Raw genomic sequence first — 22,786 nt, forward strand, 5'->3', positions numbered from 1 at the left:
ATTAAATACATTTTTGGCTAAACAAGGGTACTGACGTGTCCAAACATTACATAAAATGTTTTATTTCTAACAACTTTCAACGTTCTTGTTTTCAGTTTTTTAAATCTTGATACATTCAGGTGACCTGCTCCACTTTCCATCTTTTTCACATGTTATGTACTCATCTCCAGAAATAACTGAACCTGTAACAGCCAAGTGTTTATTATGTTTTACCATTTTTTTAAACACATTCAATATGTAACACTATTTCCATGGTTTTACGTACCATTAGCTTAAGATATTACTGAGTAAAAATCACATTTATATGTGCCAGCTGTAGCTAGTTTTAAAAAAAATTAAAATAATTGAAATAATTGAAATCTTATTTTCCTATGGTAAAAATGAACCGCGGCATTAAACTCCACGTAAAATATTTTAATCAAGGTTTGAAAATTTAATTCAAGTTGACTTACCAGTTGGACAGACTATTTGAAGCTTTTCTTGATACAAGTAAGCATTTCCTATCACATTGACACCATCTTGTAACAAAGGTTTTCCGCATGAAATACCTGAAAATTGTTTAAAGTTGATATTACTCTTCTACTAACACTCAACATTTCTCTATATTGTATCAACATAAAAATGGAATAGATGGAATAGATGGTTGGAATAGATTGACTACAACTCGGAATAGGAATGTCTGGTTTTAGCGAATTTCCCTATAGGGAAGTAGCTATTACCGTAGGTGGCACGGTAAGACCTAGACCCGGGACCAATTTACTTTTTCATTTTGATGTCCCCAGAGGCCAAAAACACCATTCATTCAAATTTTTATATATGTATATATATATATAGATTTATATATATATATATATACGTCCGTGAACGCGATAACTTGAGTAATTTTGGTCCGATTTTGATGAAATTTGGTTTAAATGTGTAAAGCGGGATAAACTTGAATGAGTTCGCGAACCAGCATGATCGGACCATGGGAACGGGGCTTTACGGGGGGTTTTATGGGGTAAAAATTGGTTTTTCTCACTTTTGACCCTTAAAACACAAAATTTCCCAATTTCTCTTTAGACCTTTTTAAAGAGCTTAAAAAAACAAATAATTTAGTATATAAAAGTATTTTTGTTTGGTTATTAGTAACGGAGAAAATTAAAAAAAATGTAAATTTAAAATTCCCATGTTATTCTTATGGAGAATATTGTCAAATGTTGTAGTTTGCTTGTTTATGGATATATTTTGATCAAACTTGGCAAATTTATTTATTTTGTACTAAGCTATCAATATTTTACTAAAAAACACACTTTATTAGTTTCCTTGTAGCAGCAAACCTAGGTACTCGTTAAACCTAATGTTATTCAAATATATTTAACTGAAAATCAATTCAGACAAATGGAAATTCGCTTAGTCGGCAGGTATGCTGCGGCAGGGGTATTTATCTATACACAAAGGTGAAAGTCAAAAAAAAGTGAAATATATGCATTTCAAAGAGATTGACAGTAAAATCAACATCATTCATTCATGTAGCAATGGTTACTTCTACTCATAAGCACTTACGAACACATCTGCCTCGGAAGCGAGACCACCGCTTGTTGGTCTGGCAGCGCAGGGACATCTCGCCATAAGCCTGGTAGCCCGGGTCACACTGCAGCTTGGCTAGGCTGCCGTAGAGTGTGCTGGACACTAGAGTCAGCTGTGTGAGAGGAGGCACAGGCGGATCTCCACAGTCAACAGCTGTAGATATTCAAACATAAATTAATAAGCTGAATTAGATTATAGTGGTTTTTCGGGCTGGTTAAAGTCTACTCATTTCATATTCTATTAGGCAATATGTGAAGACTATGTTTAAGCTCAAAAGCAGGAAAAACTTGTAAAGATAGATTTATTGAGATGGTGATCTAGTTCGGTGAATGTGTACTCACTGTTAAGAAGCAGAAATATAACCAATAACTACTAAATATTACTCACGTATAACTAATTCATTTGCTTTCAAGTAACTTAAAAACTTTGTACTGTATGACATACACAAACAGAATAACAAATAGAACCCCTCAATTGAGTCAAGTGTGGAACTAAGTCGTTGGAGCACAAAAAAGGTAAGATAATCACAGTATTAAAATAAAGTGTGTAGGAAGCAAAACTTTTACAGTCAAAACCTATACAATAGACTAGCAGCCGAAGACATAAGAGGAAGCTTCACACCATTAATATGTTCCACGGAAGGAGTCCCCCACAAAGAATATGAAGCGTTTCAGAGGAGAACAAGCGAAGCCCTGGCTGTAAAATGGAGAAAACCATACTCCCAAATTATCGGATGGTTGAGGATCCAAAGCCAGCTTTCCATCATTCGAGCAGTTTCGCTAAGGCTACGGGGAACTAGACGAAAAATTCGAAGCATTCAATTTGAAGATGGTGCCGCAATTCCCCCATTGCTCTATTGAGCTTTCATTTTATTTTTTTAAACATTTATATTTGATTGAAAATCATAGTCATATGTTGAATTGTTTGAAATGTATAAATAAAGTTTTATTGTATTCTAAAAAAAAAAAAATATAGCTTACAGTAACTGATTGCTTCTTCAATTGAAATACTTTCACTAGCAACTTATTTTAGACTTGGGTAAGTGGACGCTAGTAGGAAGGTAAGTTCAGAAGCAGATATTCTAAGGAGTCACCTATGCCAATTTTGGTGAGAGATTCTACTTAACTAAATAATTATCAAATTATCTCAAGTTATTGGTTGCAATCACCTCTGCAGACAGTGTTATTAGTCCAAGTGCCGTCTCGTCTACACACAGTCAAGTTGCTACCATGTAGCACGTAGCCCTGGCGACATTGTACCTCAAGTTTATGTCCCTCATTGAACTCTGAGGTGTTCTGATCATCAGGGACAATGTAACCAAACTGTGGGCTCTGGAATTGTGATACAAACAAATTGTTAACATGGGAAATTTGATCATAATGTAACGTGATATGTGAAATATAGTACACTGGTAATTTTTATTGTGTATACATGCATCTTTAGTAATATTCAGTGTAGATCTATCACCTTTTTCTAAATATATCGAGTTTGATTATTCATTTCTAGCATATATTTGAAAAATTTAACTCGAAACAACTTTAGGTTGCAAAAACATAGCTTAAAACTACACATGTTAACAGAAGGATTTTTCTGATTTTAAAATTGATTTTCTTCTGCATCGTATCATGTTTTGCAATATAATGTTCTATTACCAAATCAGTGGAAAATCCTAATATCACAGTAACTTTTGAAATTATTTCTTATGGAGTTAACTTATATCTATTGTATTGGTTGGTTTCTGCCGTTTTTACCACTTCTTGGAGATTGTACGTAGGTGATATTCTTTGGCATATTGCATCTGTAGACGAAACTTGGGTTGGTGTAATTATTACAATGGAAATCCTGGACAATTTGATATAGGCTAAAAATAAAACTGAATTAACACTGCGCTACATTTCTTGAGCAATCATTGAAATAACCGATTTGCAAACAATGGAAGCATAGAAAAAGTCATAGAACACAACCAAGTAGAAGAAATAGAAATAATGTTTTTTTTACACTAAAAACACTAAAAAAAAACAAGATCAGCTTTTTGAAAAAAGATAAGATATTTACAAAAGATTTTGATTATATCTAACTGTTGTGTAGATCGTGAGTATTTCCATAATCTTTGAGTCGCCTGTAATGCTTTGCAATTGCTCGAATTCGAGCAACAGGTACACTAGTAGGTATTTTAATAGAACCTGATTTTTGACCTTTCCCTTACTTATGACATTGGCGTAGAAAAACACACAACAAAAATACCTCAGGTAAAGCACAGGGCGTCATCTTCGCAACACATTCTAATATATGAGGATCCACTGGTGCTTTTGTTAGATTCTTCCACAGACCGTCTTCACTGCATTCCCATCTGGTAAAAATTCAGGGGTTCACCAAACAAATTTATTTATTCTTTTTATTTAACTTATCTTAGAGATGAATTGTTATCAAAAAAATTAAAACTAACTGTAAATTAAAAACTATAATGAGGAAAGTAATGAAGCTTTTGGGCTGTATTCATTCATAATAAAGAATATTTAGTAAAAGTTCTTTCCAAGAAATAAAATAACTCTCTAATGAGAGATTTATCAGAAAACAACTCCAAGAGTAGAATAGTACATTAAGGGTCCAAGTAGTTGGGATGGGAAGACGAAGTAAGAAGTTACTGAGAAGGAGATATGGAGTGAATTCTGAAGGCAGTAGATTAGGGATAATTATGTTTAAAAAGACTTGTTGTTGTTGATTGCTAGTTATGCATAAATCATTAGGAGACATTTCTTTTTCTACAAGTAGATGAGTGAGTTTTAGGGAGAAATAGTTTATCCCTAAGTTTTATTCAACTTATAATACCTGTTTTCCGACTTGCCTATTTTGTTTTTGTATTATCTACCTAATAAACAATACTGTATTATGTATACCTTGGGTCTATTTTTATCAGTCAGAACCCACCTAACTTCTTGTTCAGCCACCTTGGCTCCGCCCACTATGAGCAGCATGGAGGGAGGGCACTGGATGATGGCTACTTTGCCCCAGTCACTGCTGGGCAGCGTCAGATGTTTGGTGACAATCTCCGGACATCTCACTCTCACACAGCTGACTGCAGGGCTCCACTCTCCACTCGGCAGACAGGACACATCAGCAGTAACGTTCACCACAAACCCTCTGTCACACTTCGCTGACGCTCTGCTTCCTACACATTGATACTTAGTGTTACAGCAACTGATAGATTGTTTTGTGCATAAGGTATGGTGTGAAAAATGACCTGTGTAGCTAACCTAGTGGTTAGAGCTGTCTCAGACAGCTGGGTGTGAGGGAGGCACGGATTTGATCCCTAAATGGAGACAGGCAAATCCACAAATATTTCCAGGAGTTTGAACTGCTTTGTCTTATGTATTTGAATGTTTGATTTTAAATTTCACTGGCATGGAAAAAAGTCTGATAACCTTATCTCTGATGATGGTGTAAGTAATTGACATGACGGTAAAAACTCATATTGGATCAAGAATCCAGGTTTTTTAAGATAAATTTTGTACATTTAGAATGTAATTAGTGCACTCTAAACTCCCACCAGATATTTATTCTTATTGTTTGAAATAAATTACTTTGGCTGTAGCATTTATTAATGTTTTGCACCATGGGAAAGCCAAACCCACTAAAAGCCCAATTGATATTTCTTCTGATACAAAAGTGTCTCACCAAACAAAAATACATCCAGAATGTTATACTTTAGTCAAATAAACTGTTATCACTTTTCTCAATAATGAACTATCGTTCAATAAAATGTACCTGGAGTGTAAGACTCAGCGATGAGAGAACCGTTTGTGATGTTCAACGGAAGACACACAACTGATATGCATCCTAGATCTACAGGTGGTGGACTCCATCCTCCGTAGTTGCAGCTCATGTTGTGTAGACTGGTGTTGGAGATGTAACCTTCCTTGCAACTGAGCTGCACAACACTGGTCATCTGGTAACGTCCAGCCTCTAACAAACCAGGGCCAGACAACACTACTGCGTCAGTCACACTGCAACATGCAACACCACCATAAACACACACTTCTGCCCTTATAGTCTAATATACTGTTGTACATTCATTCATCTTCCAACAAAAATATAAGGACTGTTAATAGCAGAAATGTTGCCATTTATGACCACTGGTTTTTAAACTGTTTTGATGTTGTACTACTAACTAATAAAATAGTTGCCTTGATTTAAGCTGTACATTAAGTACCTAGTAACAATGAACAGGCATGCTTACAATAATGCTTTCCAAATTATGCCTGAAAACCATGATGAAATAAACAGTATCAGCAATCTGACACATACTTTCTCCCATTAGCTTGCCAACAACCTTTATCATGGGTAAGTGGGGGAAGTGGGGGGGGGGGGGGGTAGTAACTATATTTTACAGGGAAAATCACAAAAGTTGCAATAACTTTTAACCCTTCCAGGGCTAAATTAAATGAAGGGCTGGAGCTTAATTATTTTTTGCCAAAAATGAAAAACTAAAGTGGTTGTGTTTTGTATTTATTTCACTTGAAATAATTCATGGATCATAAAAAGATTTTCCTTAGGGCTGAACTAATTTTTGTACAAAAGTTATGAAGAAAATAAAATTTGATTTGACGGATATATCCGTCTTTGGCCCACAAAAAACATAAGGTGGACGGATATATCCGTCTGCCGCCCTCAGTGATAATCACAAAATATGAACACTGCCAATAATCTTGAGTATTCTTGTGGGCGGTAGACGGATATATCCGTCAACCTTAGGCTATTCCTTCCCTTGTTTTATTTTTATCCATAAAAATGTATCTATCATTCTGAAGTAAATCTAAACCACTCAGTTTTGCTCCCATGTCCTCAATCCCATTCCCCGCCAAGACTTCCACTACGTAAAGACTGTTCTTCAGGTGCATCATATCCATCACATTCAATACTATTATTTTCCCTGCCAAGTATAAAACCCCTCTCAGACATACTTTTATTAAGCATCTCAATAACATCTTCAATTTTCAGATTGTTTGCATTAGTAACTTTAGCTCAATAACATAAAAATAAACTACAAAACACAAAATGTAATCATCACTCACTTACAACCATGTGTGAAGTGACAGCAGTATTTACTTAGGCACACTCTATGGTGCAAAATAGCCGAAACAGCTGCGGCAATTGTTATTGCCAACCACAAAAACAAAATAACCCATTTATAATGCAGTGTAATGTTTATTACCGTATTATAAACATTGTGTATCAATTCGCTTTTTGGACGGATATATCCGTCTTTATCCCAGAAAAGAAATTTCTCGGGACGGATATATCCGTTTTCAGCCCGGAAAGTAAACAAAGATTGACGGATATATCCGTCCATAGCCCTGGAAGGGTTAAAGCATAATTTTTCAGCAAAGGGGGGTTGTACTATTTTGTTTAGAATTATAAGGACCAAAACACATTAACTTTAATCAAAACCGGTTTTTTTCTAAAATAAAATTTTGTAATTTTATGGTTTTTTTATGGAAAAATAACATAAGTTATAGTCCTAGTCATAGCTGTAGGGAACTTTTGAATCGTAATTTTTACGAAAATGGGATTTGTAAAATTTGTTCAAATTTTAAAGGACTACAACATACTAAATTTTCATAACAATAATTGTTCAGGCCATTTTCAAGAAATTCAGATTTTCCCGTTATTTTATAAGTTTTATAGAAAAATTGCCATTAAAAATCAAAATAATAAAAATGAAAAAGAAAACGCCTGGAGATACCATGAACTAGTGCCTAAATACCTACTAAATTTCATCAAAATCGCATTACAGGTTAGGTCTTTAGCTCTGTACACAACCACACATACAGACAGGCACACACACATTCACACGAACAGACATCACATCGAAAACCACTTTTTTGGGTTCAGGGGGGCCCAAAACGGATATACTTAAAACTCAAACTCGAAAATGTTTGAGTACTATGGGTTAGGGGGAGAAAGTAAAACTACTTCAGGTATAGTTTTTATAAAGAAACCAAATCTCTTTAAATTAGAGTATTAGAAAAACTACCTATTGTAAAATCATACAATTAGTCAGAATTACTTGTTCTGGTATTTGCATGTTATTGGTAAACACTTTGGAGGGTCGTGATTCCATGTTTTGTTGGAGAGACAAGTGATTATTTCACTTCCATGAAGTTCATATCCAGATTTGCACTCAAACTCCAGTCTGAAGCTATCCTCAATACTTCCCCACATCATTCCATGATCAGGGACGAAAACATCTGGACAGTCTCCTCCTAAACAGATAAGTTAGTTAAAAATACCATTAGATACATGTTTCTAGAATATATTTTGAAGACATAAGATAAAAACGGAGCACACAACAGTGGTATTAATGTTGGGTTTTGGGTTGATCCAAAGAAAGGTTAATTTTATTTGGAAAAAAACATAAATTGTGAAGGGAATGGCATGAGGTTATACTGCGTTTTTCACCATGGGGATTGTGTATTTTATTGTTGAGTTTTATAAGGTAAAGATGAGTTCATGCATAACAAAATAAATTAAACCTCAAAACTGATCAGTTAAATAAAATGGAGTTGAGCCAAATAATACTAGAACTTATAAAAATGTTCAGCAGATTGCTTCTAACAGTTCTAACACACTTCAGACCCTTTTATGAGGGTCCTAAAACTCATACCTGTTACTCATGTGGCTACTCATACCAAATCTGGCCTGGTTAAAACATTGAGGAGATTTGAACTGAACATGAAACACACATCAACATGATTGGATTGGACTTTAAAGTACTTTAAAGTCTAGCTACTTGTAGTATCTTTGGACTTAAAGTCCATGATAAAACCTATGAAAAAAGATTGTAGTTTAATGAATTAGTACATTAACAAATTAAATAATACCTTGACAAGATGGAATATCACCACTCCAAGTCCCATTGGCTTGGCAGGTTCTTGTCTTATCACCTACAAGCCGGTATCCATTTTGACAAACATATTCTATCTTGCTCTCGTAGAAATAGGATCTTCCGATTATCCAACCAGCTGGGAAGTATCCTGGGAAGCCACAGTTCCTTTCTGAAACATGTTCCGATTTGAATACAAGTTCTTGAGCCATGCTGCTGATCTCGGAAGTGTCATGGGAAAAGGGAAGTGATATAGTATTAAATTGGAGTCTTGTCCAAGAAATTTAAGGCCAATAGGTTGTTGACAATAGTATTTGATTCTGTGTAAAATGTATGCTATGCAGCATTATGTAAGGTGATTTCTCCAACTTCCAAATGCAGAATGAAAGCAACTCTTGTCAGCTTTCTCATCACAGGTACAATTATAAGATCTATTACAAATACAAGAAACATTGCTAGTTAATGCATTACACTATACTCACTGCTACAAACAGGAGGTTTGCCCTCCCAATCTCCACTGACTAAACACTTTCTCTCTGTTCTTGAGATTTCTTTGCTCAAGTAGAACTTGAAAGAATAGCCAGGAGCACAAGTGTAGGTGGCGATATCCCCAGTATCTGACAATTCAATTGATGTGAACGGTGGAGGAGACAGTTTGTCACAACCTTGGCACAAAGTCGGCGGACCGACCTGGAACACGCCAAAGATCTATACATTTTTAAGTATGGATTAAAGGTTCAAAAAATTTTGGTAAGGATAGCACGCTTACTTGATTGGGAAACTGTCTACTTTGGGACAAGAAAAGTTTTTACAATAAACACATAAATTACCAGAATTCCCTGGCTGCCTACCATTCAATTTGCAGACATTTCTATAGCTTATTAAACCTTTAATTAAAAATGCAGCCGGTTAAATTAAAATATTTTTATTTTCATAAGTAAAGATTTTTTGTCAGAGTGAACTCTTTTCCATTGAGGGTAGCCAGCTATCCTAACCAAAATCAAAAACCTTAATCGTGTTGTGAATTTGTTATGTGATATCAACTTACTAGAATCGACCTAGAACTCTTTTATTATAGTCCGTTCACAAAATGCTTAATTTATATAACGGCTGATCAGGTGTCGGCTGTCGTTTCAAAGTTAGGGTGAGGTGGAGGAGACAGAATTGTTATTAACCTTGGATTTGCCCGTCCACATAGACTAAGCGCCCGTGCGTGGATCGTTTACAGCAAAGCAAGGAGTGAGCCGGTACAGTACAAAGGTGAACTGTACTGATATATTTTAGTGGCAGTGACCAGGATCCGAACCCACGACATCGCTGCCATGGGCCCGAAGTACGCAACGCTACTGACTGAGCCACCGACTCACCAGTCTTTTGTAGACAGATTCCCATTGGTGGAGTTAGGGTTCAACGTTACCAGAGTTTGTATTTAAGTTCATAATTAATATCTATCAGACTACTAAACCTTTTTGTTATTGTTTAATTTCTTTAGAAGTGAATGGTTACCAATAAATAAGTTGGGTTGAGAGATCAGTTTTAAGTTTTCCAAGCATTATCACTGAAAGTAACTGTGAGTAACCTTAAGGTATACCAGTGTTACATACTCAAGAAACACAAAGAACGTACAATCAAACAAGTCAGTCACCTCTACGTGGCCGTGTACGCCTTGATGAAACTGTCCCCAGCTGTACAGGTCACCCTCCTCTTGCGCCTGACACAGAGTGGCTAGGCGGCGCACCTTGTCCCCACCTAGGCGGCCCCGCCACAGGTGTAGCCCTGTCAGGTGGCCAACCAATGATTCTGCTGCATTGAACCCTCCTCCTACAAGATCCTGGTCCTGTCCCAATACCATCACACCTCCTCCTACACACTCAACAGTGTTTACATGGGATATTAGCCCTTACAAAAGTATCAACATATAATAAAAGTTCAATTAGACAAATCAACCACCATGGGGTCCAACAAGAGGTCTTATAATGTACAGATTACAACATCAATTTAAATATTGTACTTAATTTGGCGCATGTGAGCCTGAAAGCTATTCCCAATTGTAAGGACATCGTTTTTTTTTTTATTTGGGAGAAATTGTAATTTCATGTTGTGTTGTTTATTCCGAAGTGTCTGTAGGCCTACAGTTTTTGTCCCTGTTTTTTAAATGTTTAAATGTTTTGTGTATTTTTTGTAAACTTTGACGCGACCAATTCAAGAATGGTTTAAGTTCTTCAAGTTTGTGACCTGATGATGATGTGAATACATCGAAACGCACGTAGTCCAGTACAGGAACAGAGGAATCACGAGGCAGTTACAGGTATTTTAACCTTTTTACAATATTATTGAAATTGTAATATCCAAAGGAAAAAGGGAAAATAGAAAAATGCCCGATTGTAAATTCTTTAGCAGCCACAATTGGCGATTTTGCTGAACTGGTTAGATATACCAAACAAGTTTGGTACACCTAGTTAGACTCCCAATCAGTTAGCTAATGTAACGACTTATCAATATGATACAATTCGACATGAAACTATTGACTATGTAGCTATCCCACTTATAGTTATAACAATAAGTGGGATAGCTACATACACAAAACAATTACACACAATTACACACAATTCTACAATTATTGAGAAATTCCGATGATACACTAAAAAAACAATGGTTGTTACCATTCAATTATGTTGCTCTCTCGATTAAAAAGAAATGTTATGAAAAGCTATGTGTGAGCAATATAATTGACAATCAATTGTAACAAGAGAAATAGTACAGTTATAAAAAAAAAAACAGTTAAAAACATAACACTTATAGAATGCTGAAGCATCAAGTTTTTAAACTTATACAACTAATCCTCATTGAAAAACCCCTGAAAATCTGAAGAAATTCTGAACCCAAATGCCATTTGTCATAGGGTTATCAAATATTGCTCTCTAATCCTTAGACTGACGTTAAATAGCAATAAGACAATGATTTGGAAGGTTATCTTACTAAAAAACCTTTCAAAATGAGAAAAAAGTTTAAAAACACAAAAATTACAACTTTGTTTGGAATTTCTGTGATCAAAAGTATTGAAACTGTCTCAAGTGCACATTACCTGGTATATAGCTGTTGTTTGCCAGTCCGGTTCCTGCATCCTCCAACGTCCCGTCCTTGTAGACATTCCATAGACCATCAGCTGAAGTCCACTCTACACAGATGTGATGCCAGTAGCCGTCGTTGGCTGTGATGTCAGTGACTACCCGCTCACCATTGATGTACAACACCAAACTGGAGAAAATTGTGGTTTTGAAATGTACTTTGATAATATCAAAACCCAATTGTAAATCTTAAGATGTATGAAGTTAGATTTAAAGATGAAATGGAAACTTAAGTATTTACATAGTGTTAACCCTTCATAGGTGACAACACAGAGTTTTCCTCCGGGCGCGTTTGTTTTTATAGAAAAATATGTGTTATCGCTAGTCGGCAGTTTTAAGAGTAACAGTACCTCACGTGCCTCTTTTGAGGAACCGAGTGAACATGATTTTTCTCTCAAACCTCCTCCGTAGAACCCCTATAAATCAGTTGAAGCCTGAAGAGTTGCTTAGCATGGAGCCCAGCTCTGTGTGTCACCTATGTTTTTTGTTGTTTTTGTTTGCTATATATTTTATAAAAATTAAAAGTAAGAGTTTTTATTTATTTTATGTACAATTTTATTGATTATACATGGTTTTGTTTGATACCTTTTGGTATTAGTATATGTACAAAAAAACATTGTTTGTCAAATGTTTCAATACTCAGAAAAATATTCCTCGAGCCACCGATCGTGTTTTCAAATAAAAGACACCCATGAAGGAACTGGCAAATATTTTTATTTTTATTTTTTATTTTTTAAAAGAGGTTGGCGGCCCTTTTAACTTGCATTTGCCCGTCCACATTGACTACAGATCTGTGCGTGGAACGTATCCAGCAAAGCAAGGGGTGAGCCGGTACAGTACAAAGGTGAACCGTACAGATAAAAGTTAGTGGCAGTGACCAGGATCCGAACCCACGACACTACTGCCTTGGGCCCGAAGTCCGCGACGCTACCGACTGAGCCACCGACTCACCAGCCAAATAGCTTAAATAATAACATACCCATTGTAATCAGTGAGAGTCAATGTATTATCGTGATCGTGGGTTGCATAGGAGAGTATTGTGCCATAGTTGAAATGATCCTGAGTTCTTACCCATAGGCAAACACTGACCTGCAATTTCAGACGGATAAACCAAATATACTCTAAAATATTGTTTAAAAAATATAAAGTATAAGTATTTCATATTAATTACCTTTTAGGAAAACTTAAAAATGATAAAGAGGTCCATTGGTCCATATCTATACTTATTTAATACGCAAGCATGTTTTTTGTGACAATTACTCCTCCGAAACTACTGAACCGATTGACATGTTTTTGGTGTCATTGGAAAGAGCGTAACGTGAAGTTGTGCAGGAAACTTTCTTTTTAGGGAAATAATCAGAGAGTGAGGCCCTGGGGCCCTTTAATGTTTCGTATTTCTCCATAAGATTAACATGGGAAACAAAAACTGTTATGCAACTCCAGCTGTTGTCAGAAATTAAGTGAGAAGAAGAACATATGTTAATTTTAAGCAGTCAATAAGTTTGCTTCTTTTACAGTTTGCTACAAACGTTTACTGACTTGGTTGAAATGAAATATTTACTATTTGAATTCGGGTTGGCGTAAATATTAAAATGAAAAAAAGCGAGAGAGCCTGGATAAATTGATATATTCTGTTATGGACATCTTGAATATTTCCATAATCTTTGGGTCAAATATTTTAAAGTCATCAGAAATTATGAACGTTATTCCTTTTAAAATAACGCCTCTAATACTTAGAAATTGCTCGAATTCGAGCAACAGGGACACTAGTTTTAATATATAATGAAAAGGTAATAAATTACTAGATGCTACATTTAAACAAGTGGAGGGAATTATATAATACAGAGAGTGGATCTGGAGCTTAATAAGGACCACAAGGTGAGGGCCACTGTAATAACATAACCAAAAGCTATTGACAATTAACGGGATTTCATCCCAGAAGTCCCACATTCCACCTACTAGACCAGCCATGCCCTCATTTAACATATTTTTACTTTCTCCCCCTATACCATAGTATATGGAGAAAGTATTGTTTTCGTCAAAATTTTCGAGTTTGAGTTTTGAGTGGATATATTCCTTTTGGGTCCCCCTGGACCCAAAAAAGTGGTTTTCGAAGTGATGTCTGTGTGTGTGTGTGTGTGTCTGTGTGTCTGGATGTGTACAGAGCTAGGGACTACACCTGTGGTCCGATTTCGATGAAATTTGGTATGTAGGTTCTAATCTGTGGTATCTCCAGGTGTTTTTTTCATTTTTTTGAAATTTGGATTTTTAATGGGGATTTTCCCATAAAAACCCATAAAAAACCGGAAAAATCAAATTTTTTCAAAAATGGCCCGAACGATTTTGATAAAAATTTAGTATGTTGTAGCCCTTTAAATTCTGAACAAAATGGTGCAAATCCCATTTCTCTAAAAATTACGGTTCAAAAGTTATGGTAAATTATGTTGTTTTCCCATAAAAACCCCATAAGATAACGAAAAATAGGATTTAAAAAAAAATCCGGTTTTAATTTAACATAGTATGTTATGGTCCTTAAAGTTTTAATAGTTTTTTCATTAAAAAAAATTTAATTTTTAATGGGAATTTTCCCATAAAACCCCATAAAATAACGGAAAAATAGGATTTTCCCAAAAACGGCCCGAACGAATTTGATAAAAATTTGGTATGTTATAGTCCTTTATATTCTAAACAAAATGGTACAAATCCCATTTATACCCCTAACCTTGTAGCCAATTAGGTAGTATACTTTAATTTAGGATGAATCTAATTTAAGCTGGTAGTAGAAGTGAGATAAATTAAAAGACAAAGTAGGCCAAAGATGCATTTATTTTACGGATGTCAAATTTCTTAAAATACACTTTCCAAATGAAATTAAATATCCAGTTGTTACTTCCAATATACTAAACAATAAAATAGTGGAAAGATCTTACTTTAAACAGAGACACTGGTTTAATGGTCAGAACAGGCACTAGCAGATACCATGCAAACTAGAAGTGGTGCAAAAAGCTACTGGACCAATCATAAGAAGGTGAACAAGAAGTGGTAGTACCAAGAAGTGGTTGATTTCTGTCTGAAAACATCACACAAACCCCATAAAAACTATTCTCTATAAATTCTAATAATTAAAAGTAGATTTAAGATCTTTACAACTTCTTGTGAAAATGTGCTTCTCCTAGAACAAAACTCAACAGGTCTGTATAAACTTTACTTGTTTTCCTTTTCTTGTGAAATGCATTAAAATTGATTTGAAAACTATTCATTCCTTTTCATCTTTTTCCAAAAGTGATTTCTACAAAGCTATATACAATAAATCAGCTAAAATCTTATTACTAAACAATATTAAAACTACTTACAATTTTCTACAGCAACCACAACTTAGATGACCATATTTCCAGTGAACTTAAAACTGACAAAGTTGAACCTAGTTATCACTAACCACTACCAACCCTACAAAACTAAAACTTCTAAACTGCTGGTCACTCTTTCTTAATCTTTCTAGCCAATGATTAAATAATATTAATTTTGTTTTGTTATTTCAAATAAAAACTAACTACCATCGGTACAGAATTTCCCCTCCTTAACTTGAAATTACATAAACAAAATTATACACTCTTTCTCAAAATTAATATTTACATTTCCTTTTAAAACAACAACTCTACAAAAGAAAATAAACAAACCTTTTAAAACAAATAATAAAACTCTAACTCCGTTTGACATTTCAACTAGCGCTACCTATCAACAAATTCTACAAACACTAACTCCTAGTTCAAATAGCCTCCACACGTTTACAGCACCTTACAGAACCTTCTACTCAAAACAACAACTTCTATTTACACAATTTTTCATTTTGAACCATTTCATTTTCCTATGACAATTCAAATATTATCAATCTTATTTACAAAATTTATACCTTAAAATAAAACCTTTCTTTAAAACCCCCCATTACTTAAGCGATCTTAAACAAGCCTATTTAAATCTCTTTTGAACTCTTCACATCCGCTCAAAGTTCACTGACCCCTCCCAACATCAACTCCAGACAAGACAAATAACTTTCACTTCTCCAGTTTAGTTTAGTTATGTCGTTTGCGTGTGCTGTGTTTTTCTTTAGTTTTCCCTTAATTTATTTATCCCAGTGTGTTATATTCCCTGTTTTTATGTTCCCTCGTGTGTTTCGTGTGAAGTGTTTTGTGTTCTGTGTTATTTTCCCTGTTTACAAGTGCAAAATTAATCAAAATGTTATTGTGCGTCCTTTAGTAAAAATCCCACTCATACACTACGTTCAGACTCCATTTTAGATTCATACAGATTCATACTACCTTTTGCTGCCACAAATACTCACACATTCACCAATACATACACAATTATACACTCTCTTACTAAAAACACTTTAAAACTTTGAAAAATTCTTAAGAACCTAAAACAACTCCCACAGTACTAATTTACAAAATTTCAAATTCCCTCTTAGCTTGCTAAAATCCCTTAACTAATTAATATTTCAACTAAACAAATCTAACTTCTACTTTACAGACATTTCATAAAGACCAATTTAGCTTCAGTCTTCCGTAATCTTCCATTTAATTCCATTTTTCACATTTCCTCTTCCATCAATACATTGGTTACTTTTGGTCCTCTTCACTACTTAACTCTTCTTTAAATCAATTATATGAATTTTCTTCACGTCTTCTAACTTGCTAGGATTTTGTACTAGTACTGTTGAATCACTCAGAAAATAGCGTATTACGTAAGGTCCAACGTATCTAGGTGCTAACTTCTTGCTGAATTTATTCGCTGCATTACTTAAATAATGTGTCTTGATGTACACTTCCATATTCAACTTAAATGGATGGTTTCTCCGAGGATAGCTATATCTCTCCCTTCTTTGATTTCTGGCAATGCTTCTTCTGACGTTATTTATGGCTTTCTCCAAATTTTCCCTCCTTTGATCAGGAGTTAACTTCTCCGAAATAATGTCATTAACATCCCATAAGTTTGTCAGTGCATTGTTACAAGGATGGGCAAACATTAAACCAAAAGCAGTTGATTTAGTCAAACTATTTACAGCAGTATTCAAACTTGTGGCAATCAGTCCCAGATTTGAATCCCATTTATCATGTTGATTACCATAAAAACTCCGTAAAGCATTATTAGTCTCCCTCAAATATCGTTCCGACAAATTTCCGTTTGCTCTGTACGCATCTAGCTTTCTGTGTTCCACATAGTTATTGAACATGAATTTCTTAAATTCCTTGGATGTAAAATAACTGGCATTATCAGACACAAGTATTCGGGGTACTGAGAAACTATCAAAAATTATCTTCAATTTTTCTACGATGAATTTTGTCTTGCAATCCTTCAGAGGGTACAACCATACAAAACGGGTAAATGCATCGACCACAATTAAAATGTACTGATTGAGTTTATTTGATCGGGGAAATGGTCCAGCTAGGTCAATAAACACAGTGTTTAGAGCTTGAGTTACAGGAACAGATATCAGTCGACCTTCAAACTTACGTTGTTCCGACTTAGACATCAGACAGATCTTACATTCACGGACTTTACCTTTTACGAATTCATTTAATTCAGGATGGTGAAAACTTTCATTTACTTTACTTTGAGTCCTAAAAATTCCCATATGACCACCAATTAATGAGTTGTGATAGAATGCGAATATTACACTAAACAGTTTCTTGGGCAAATAAATCTTCTTTTTAAACAATAAAACTTCATTTTTCAGGGTATAATTTTCATTATTAGTCTTATTCTTGATGCTTTCAATGATTTTCTTACACTCTTCATCGCTCTCTTGATGTACTTTAATGTCCTTAAGATCCAATGGTATTTCATTTAACACATTACAAAAATAGACTTCATTGTTGATATTGCTTAACAGATTAGTTTCGTGAATTTCCGTCTCACTCTCTTTCTCTCCACTAAACATACGTGATAACGCATCAGCTATTATATTCTCCGAACCTTTTACATGTTCAACTGTGAATGGAAGACTAAACAACCTTTCAAACCATCTAGACAATCTTCCACGGCTTTTTCGAGATTTGAGCATGAAACTAAGACCTTGACAATCAGTAACTAATTTAAAACTTCTTACTTCCAAGAATTGATGCCATTTCTCTACACACAATATTACACTATAAGCTTCCTTTTCGTAAGTGCTATAACGCATCTCAGTAGGTGTGAATTTCTTCGAATAGTAAGCAATAGGCATTAAATTCCCCTCCTCATTTCTTTGCAATAAAACACCAGCAGCTGCAAGGTCGCTTGCGTCGGTATGCAATTCAAATTCTTTAGAAAAATCGGCCATTTGTAGTATAGGCGGATTTGCTATCTTACTCTTTAAGGTTTCAAATGCATTTTGACACTCCTCGTTCCATTTAAATTTTACACCTTTCTTTTTCAGCCCAAACAGAGGTAAACATATTTCAGCATATTTAGGAATATATCTAGACCAATAACCACACATTCCTATAAACTGTCGCACTTGCCTCACAGTTTTTGGAGCAGGAAATTTCATTAATGAGTTAGTTCGCTCGGGATCTATTGTGATGCTATCTTGTTTAATAATATGTCCTAAAAAACTTATTTCCTTACAAAAGAATTTGACTTTTTGTGGATTTACCGTAAGTCCGTGTTTTGCTAATCTCTTAATCACTTCTGTAACGTGCTCAATATGGTTTCTCTTATCAGGGCTATATACAACTATATCGTCACAAAAGTTAATCATATACTGAAATTTGATGTCATTAAATATTTTGTCCAAATAATGTGATAGTACGCTACTGCCTATTTTCAATCCAAACGGAATTCTCTTCATACGGAATTTACCAAAAATTGTACTAAAAGATGTTAAATCTCTGGATTCTAAAGCTATGGGACATTGTAAAAATGCTTTGTTTAAATCTATGACTGTAAAATATCTAGCTCCTTTTAGATGCTGATACATATTCTGCATATCTCCTAGCGGGTAATCTACATTGATTAACTTCTTATTGAGTTCAGAGTAGTTAATTACAAGTCTGTCATCTTGAGTCAAAAATGCAGGGGCGCTATACGGACTAGTGGAAACTTCCGCGACATCTTGTTTTATCCAGTCATCAATTATAGCTTTCATCTTCTCTACTTTGGGTGGACTTAAAAAATAAGGGCGTATACTAACAGGTTTATCATCCGTCACTTTAAGCTCAATTTCCAAATCAAGTGCTGATCCTATCTTATCCGTAAAAACAGTAGGAAAATTCTTAATTAACTTCTCAGCTTCTTCACACATTTCAACATCTCCTACTTTAATACTACTTAAGCTTAATTCACTCAGGTTTGTACTTGGAATTAACTTAATTTCATCTTCAGGTTTAAATGTAAAATAACCCATTTGTCGATCCATATTTAGGTTTAACTTGCTTGCACACATAAAAGGGTATCCTAAAATCATGTCAAAATATTTTAACTCAACCACTAAAAATGTTTGTTTCCAGGTAAATGATTTTATCTTAATCAAAGTTTCACATTGCTTATTTATGTTCAAAGGTTCATTGTTTGCAGCAACTATGGTTCCCTGCCAAGTATTTTCACTCATAATTAATTTATTTCCCAATAATCTGTTGTATAAATCCAAGCTTATAAAGTTTTGACTAGCTCCAGTGTCTAACAAAGCTCCCACACTTAATTTGTTTCCTAAATCCACAGAAATACAGGGTAAATGTGTTACAGTTTTAACTTTTACTTTCTTTAATCCAGGTGAATTTATTTTATTAAAATCCTTAACAACTCTTCTCAGTTCAGACTTAAAATTGGGACTATGAGAACTATATACAGGTTTATTATTTCCGAATTCTTTCTTGCCGTCCGGAAAAACAGATTTGTAGTCTAGGCTACGTGTTTTTCCTGGCTTAACTAGTTTTTTGGATCTGGTCTGTAACAATTACGAGCAATATGACCTACTCTTTGACATTTGAAACAAACAGGCCTCTCATTGTTACGATTTGAGTAGTGACTTTTAGGTCGTTGAACTCCTGGGTTAGGTTTATCCATCCTAGGCTTATCATCAGTTGATAGATAAGGCTTGCTAACACTACTATTACTAACTGGAAAACCTTGATTTCTGAGGTAATCATTGTATGTTACATTATTTAAACTTATACAAAGATGATCTAAGTCTAAAAATGTTTCAGGGTTCTTCTCAAATATTAGTTTGTTGCGCAAATCAGGATGTATTCCATTCTTAATAAAACTAACAAGTTGACTCTCAGTTAAATCACACTTTAATACCTGGTGGTTTATCTTTATTTCATGCACATATATAGACAAAGGTTCAAGGTGTTTTTGAGGTCGAAAAATTAAATCTTGTTTCAGCTTTTCCCTTAAGGTGATTGGCAAAAATGTAGTGATTATATTAGCATGCAACAAATCAATTGATTTTGATTCCCTTTTGAATTCTAATATTTTATTCACTAATGGTGCTGTAGAATAAATTGGTAGAATCTCATACAAATCTTGCTCAGATAAAGAAGTTTCATTTCGGACAGTAACTAGGTTTCTCAAAAACTGCAACAATGTGTTGGTTTCTAAACCATTACACACAGGAAAATTTTTTTAAATAAATTTCCAATGGGTTTGACAACTTTGTAAAAAGGCTACTAGGACTTAGGCTACTATTTACAACTGTACATGAGTTTGGTTGATTATTTATGACTTGACCCGGCACATTTTGTTGAAAACAATCCATTTCTACTTTTTGAGGTGTTGATGAAGTGAAGTTTTCAGTTGGTGGAACTACAGATTTAGACTGGTTTAATTTGTCCCCAATTATTTCATGCTCAACTATAGAGTTATTCAGCTCCTCTTCAAAATCCCCCATTTCCTGGTCTGAGAAGGTATGCATTGTTTTAAATTGCTCAAAACTATTTAAGATTTGCTGATTTAATTTGTCTAAACTAACTTTCTTATCTGGATCCAGCTTACATTGTAATAGATTAGTAGTCCGGTTTTGTACATGCACTAGTTTAGCCTTGATTTTAGCTATTTTGAGTTTAGTCACATTTTCCCTACACTGTTCAATTAGAGAATCAATTTGTTCACACTTTTCCCCAATTATAGTTATTTCCCCAGATAAAGTGTATGAACCTTTTAAATTTGTTAAATCGGTATTCTGGTTAATACAAGATCTTAAAGTTTTTCTTAAAGAGTCTACATCACTATCACTCGTTTCTTCCCCTCTTATTCTTATCTCGTACAGAAGTTCTTCTTTGTTTAGATAATTTAAATTGTATTTTGACATGTTGAAAATTTTCAGCCTCTATTTATTTGCTGTAGTTCTTCTAACATAGGCATAATCCTCAATAATCATGTAGGCCTATGTATTTCTCACTTTTACCAGCTTCTAATTTTAAATGATTCATAAGCAGAGTGGCGCACTTGTATACCCCTAACCTTGTAGCCAATTAGGTAGTATACTTTAATTTAGGATGAATTTAATTTAAGCTGGTAGTAGAAGTGAGATAAATTAAAAGACAAAGTAGGCCAAAGATGCATTTATTTTACGGATGTCAAATTTCTTAAAATACACTTTCCAAATGAAATTAAATATCCAGTTGTTACTTCCAATATACTAAACAATAAAATAGTGGAAAGATCTTACTTTAAACAGAGACACTGGTTTAATGGTCAGAACAGGCACTAGCAGATACCATGCAAACTAGAAGTGGTGCAAAAAGCTACTGGACCAATCATAAGAAGGTGAACAAGAAGTGGTAGTACCAAGAAGTGGTTGATTTCTGTCTGAAAACATCACACAAACCCCATAAAAACTATTCTCTATAAATTCTAATAATTAAAAGTAGATTTAAGATCTTTACAACTTCTTGTGAAAATGTGCTTCTCCTAGAACAAAACTCAACAGGTCTGTATAAACTTTACTTGTTTTCCTTTTCTTGTGAAATGCATTAAAATTGATTTGAAAACTATTCATTCCTTTTCATCTTTTTCCAAAAGTGATTTCTACAAAGCTATATACAATAAATCAGCTAAAATCTTATTACTAAACAATATTAAAACTACTTACAATTTTCTACAGCAACCACAACTTAGATGACCATATTTCCAGTGAACTTAAAACTGACAAAGTTGAACCTAGTTATCACTAACCACTACCAACCCTACAAAACTAAAACTTCTAAACTGCTGGTCACTCTTTCTTAATCTTTCTAGCCAATGATTAAATAATATTAATTTTGTTTTGTTATTTCAAATAAAAACTAACTACCATCGGTACACATTTCTGTAAAAATTACGGTTCAAAAGTTATTGTAAATTATGTTATTTTCCCATAAAAAACCCCATAAAATAACGGAAAATCGGATTTTCACAAAACTGCCCCAAACGATTTTGATAAAGATTTTGTATGTAGTCCTTTAAATTCTGAACAAGATTATACTGATCCAAATTTCGTATATTTACTCTCACTGCTTACACATGATAAAGGTTGTTGACAAACTTATGGGAGAAAGTATGTGTCAGAATGCTGATACCGTTTATTTACAGAACATTAAGGGAACTGTACTGATCAATTTGGAGTCAAAAACTAGCTCTCACTTTGGATTTTTAGGTTTGGGTTTACCTAATGTACCTAAAATACTATGGTACTTGTCAATTATGAAACACTAATGAAGCAGTTAACTTATTTTAGAGGTAGAAAATGTATACTTTCATTGTCAGAATAAAAATATTAGCAATAAATTGTCTTACCTCTTCCAAATTCCCAGCCGGTCCTTTTACTTTAACATAATTTGTGGTACCTGAAGTAGGAAAAGTCAGGGTATAGTTTGAAGGAGCATCTGTAAACAGCACAAAACATTTTAAGAAATCACAATTGTTACTTCAGTGTTAAAGTTACAGCATTACCAATACATTTGTAAAAAGTTCAGTACTTCACCCATCTTGTTAGCAAATTAACAATGTGTAGGGCTGGAGACACTTGAATAAGTATAATAAGAATGATAAATTATGGGGTTTTCACATTTGACATTTTGACATTTTTTAAAAACATTTAAATTTGTATTATTGTTCATTGTGAAGAGCTTAAAAACAATTAAATTCATATATTGAAGAGTGGTTGTACAATTTAAGGTTATAGAGGAAATTTACACAAAACTGTTCATTTTAATTCCCTATGCCTGGACCGGTGGCGTCGTCCTGT

At 34.3% G+C, this 22,786-nt stretch overlaps 1 protein-coding gene across 1 annotated transcript in view; it reads right to left on the bottom strand.

The window, feature by feature from the left end:
• Nucleotides 1-53: 53 nt before the first annotated feature.
• LOC129004881 (sushi, von Willebrand factor type A, EGF and pentraxin domain-containing protein 1-like) overlaps nucleotides 54-22,786 on the bottom strand; it is a 51,330-nt gene continuing 28,597 nt past the window's right edge. The window contains exons 26-39 of the mRNA XM_054433575.1: nucleotides 22,336-22,424; nucleotides 12,560-12,669; nucleotides 11,538-11,710; nucleotides 10,098-10,315; nucleotides 8,935-9,142; nucleotides 8,451-8,624; nucleotides 7,637-7,832; nucleotides 5,335-5,573; nucleotides 4,498-4,738; nucleotides 3,814-3,919; nucleotides 2,738-2,900; nucleotides 1,546-1,722; nucleotides 453-548; nucleotides 54-182 (exon numbers count right to left, since the gene is read on the bottom strand). Coding sequence (XP_054289550.1) covers nucleotides 100-182; nucleotides 453-548; nucleotides 1,546-1,722; nucleotides 2,738-2,900; nucleotides 3,814-3,919; nucleotides 4,498-4,738; nucleotides 5,335-5,573; nucleotides 7,637-7,832; nucleotides 8,451-8,624; nucleotides 8,935-9,142; nucleotides 10,098-10,315; nucleotides 11,538-11,710; nucleotides 12,560-12,669; nucleotides 22,336-22,424 — 2,273 coding nt within the window. The 3' untranslated portion in view covers nucleotides 54-99. The remainder of the gene's footprint in view (nucleotides 183-452; nucleotides 549-1,545; nucleotides 1,723-2,737; nucleotides 2,901-3,813; nucleotides 3,920-4,497; nucleotides 4,739-5,334; nucleotides 5,574-7,636; nucleotides 7,833-8,450; nucleotides 8,625-8,934; nucleotides 9,143-10,097; nucleotides 10,316-11,537; nucleotides 11,711-12,559; nucleotides 12,670-22,335; nucleotides 22,425-22,786) is intronic.

The sequence above is a fragment of the Macrosteles quadrilineatus genome, unplaced genomic scaffold (genome assembly GCF_028750875.1).
Source record: "Macrosteles quadrilineatus isolate MER2022 unplaced genomic scaffold, UCM_ALF_1.0 Scaffold_12__1_contigs__length_5162894, whole genome shotgun sequence".
NCBI lineage: Eukaryota > Metazoa > Arthropoda > Insecta > Hemiptera > Cicadellidae > Macrosteles > Macrosteles quadrilineatus.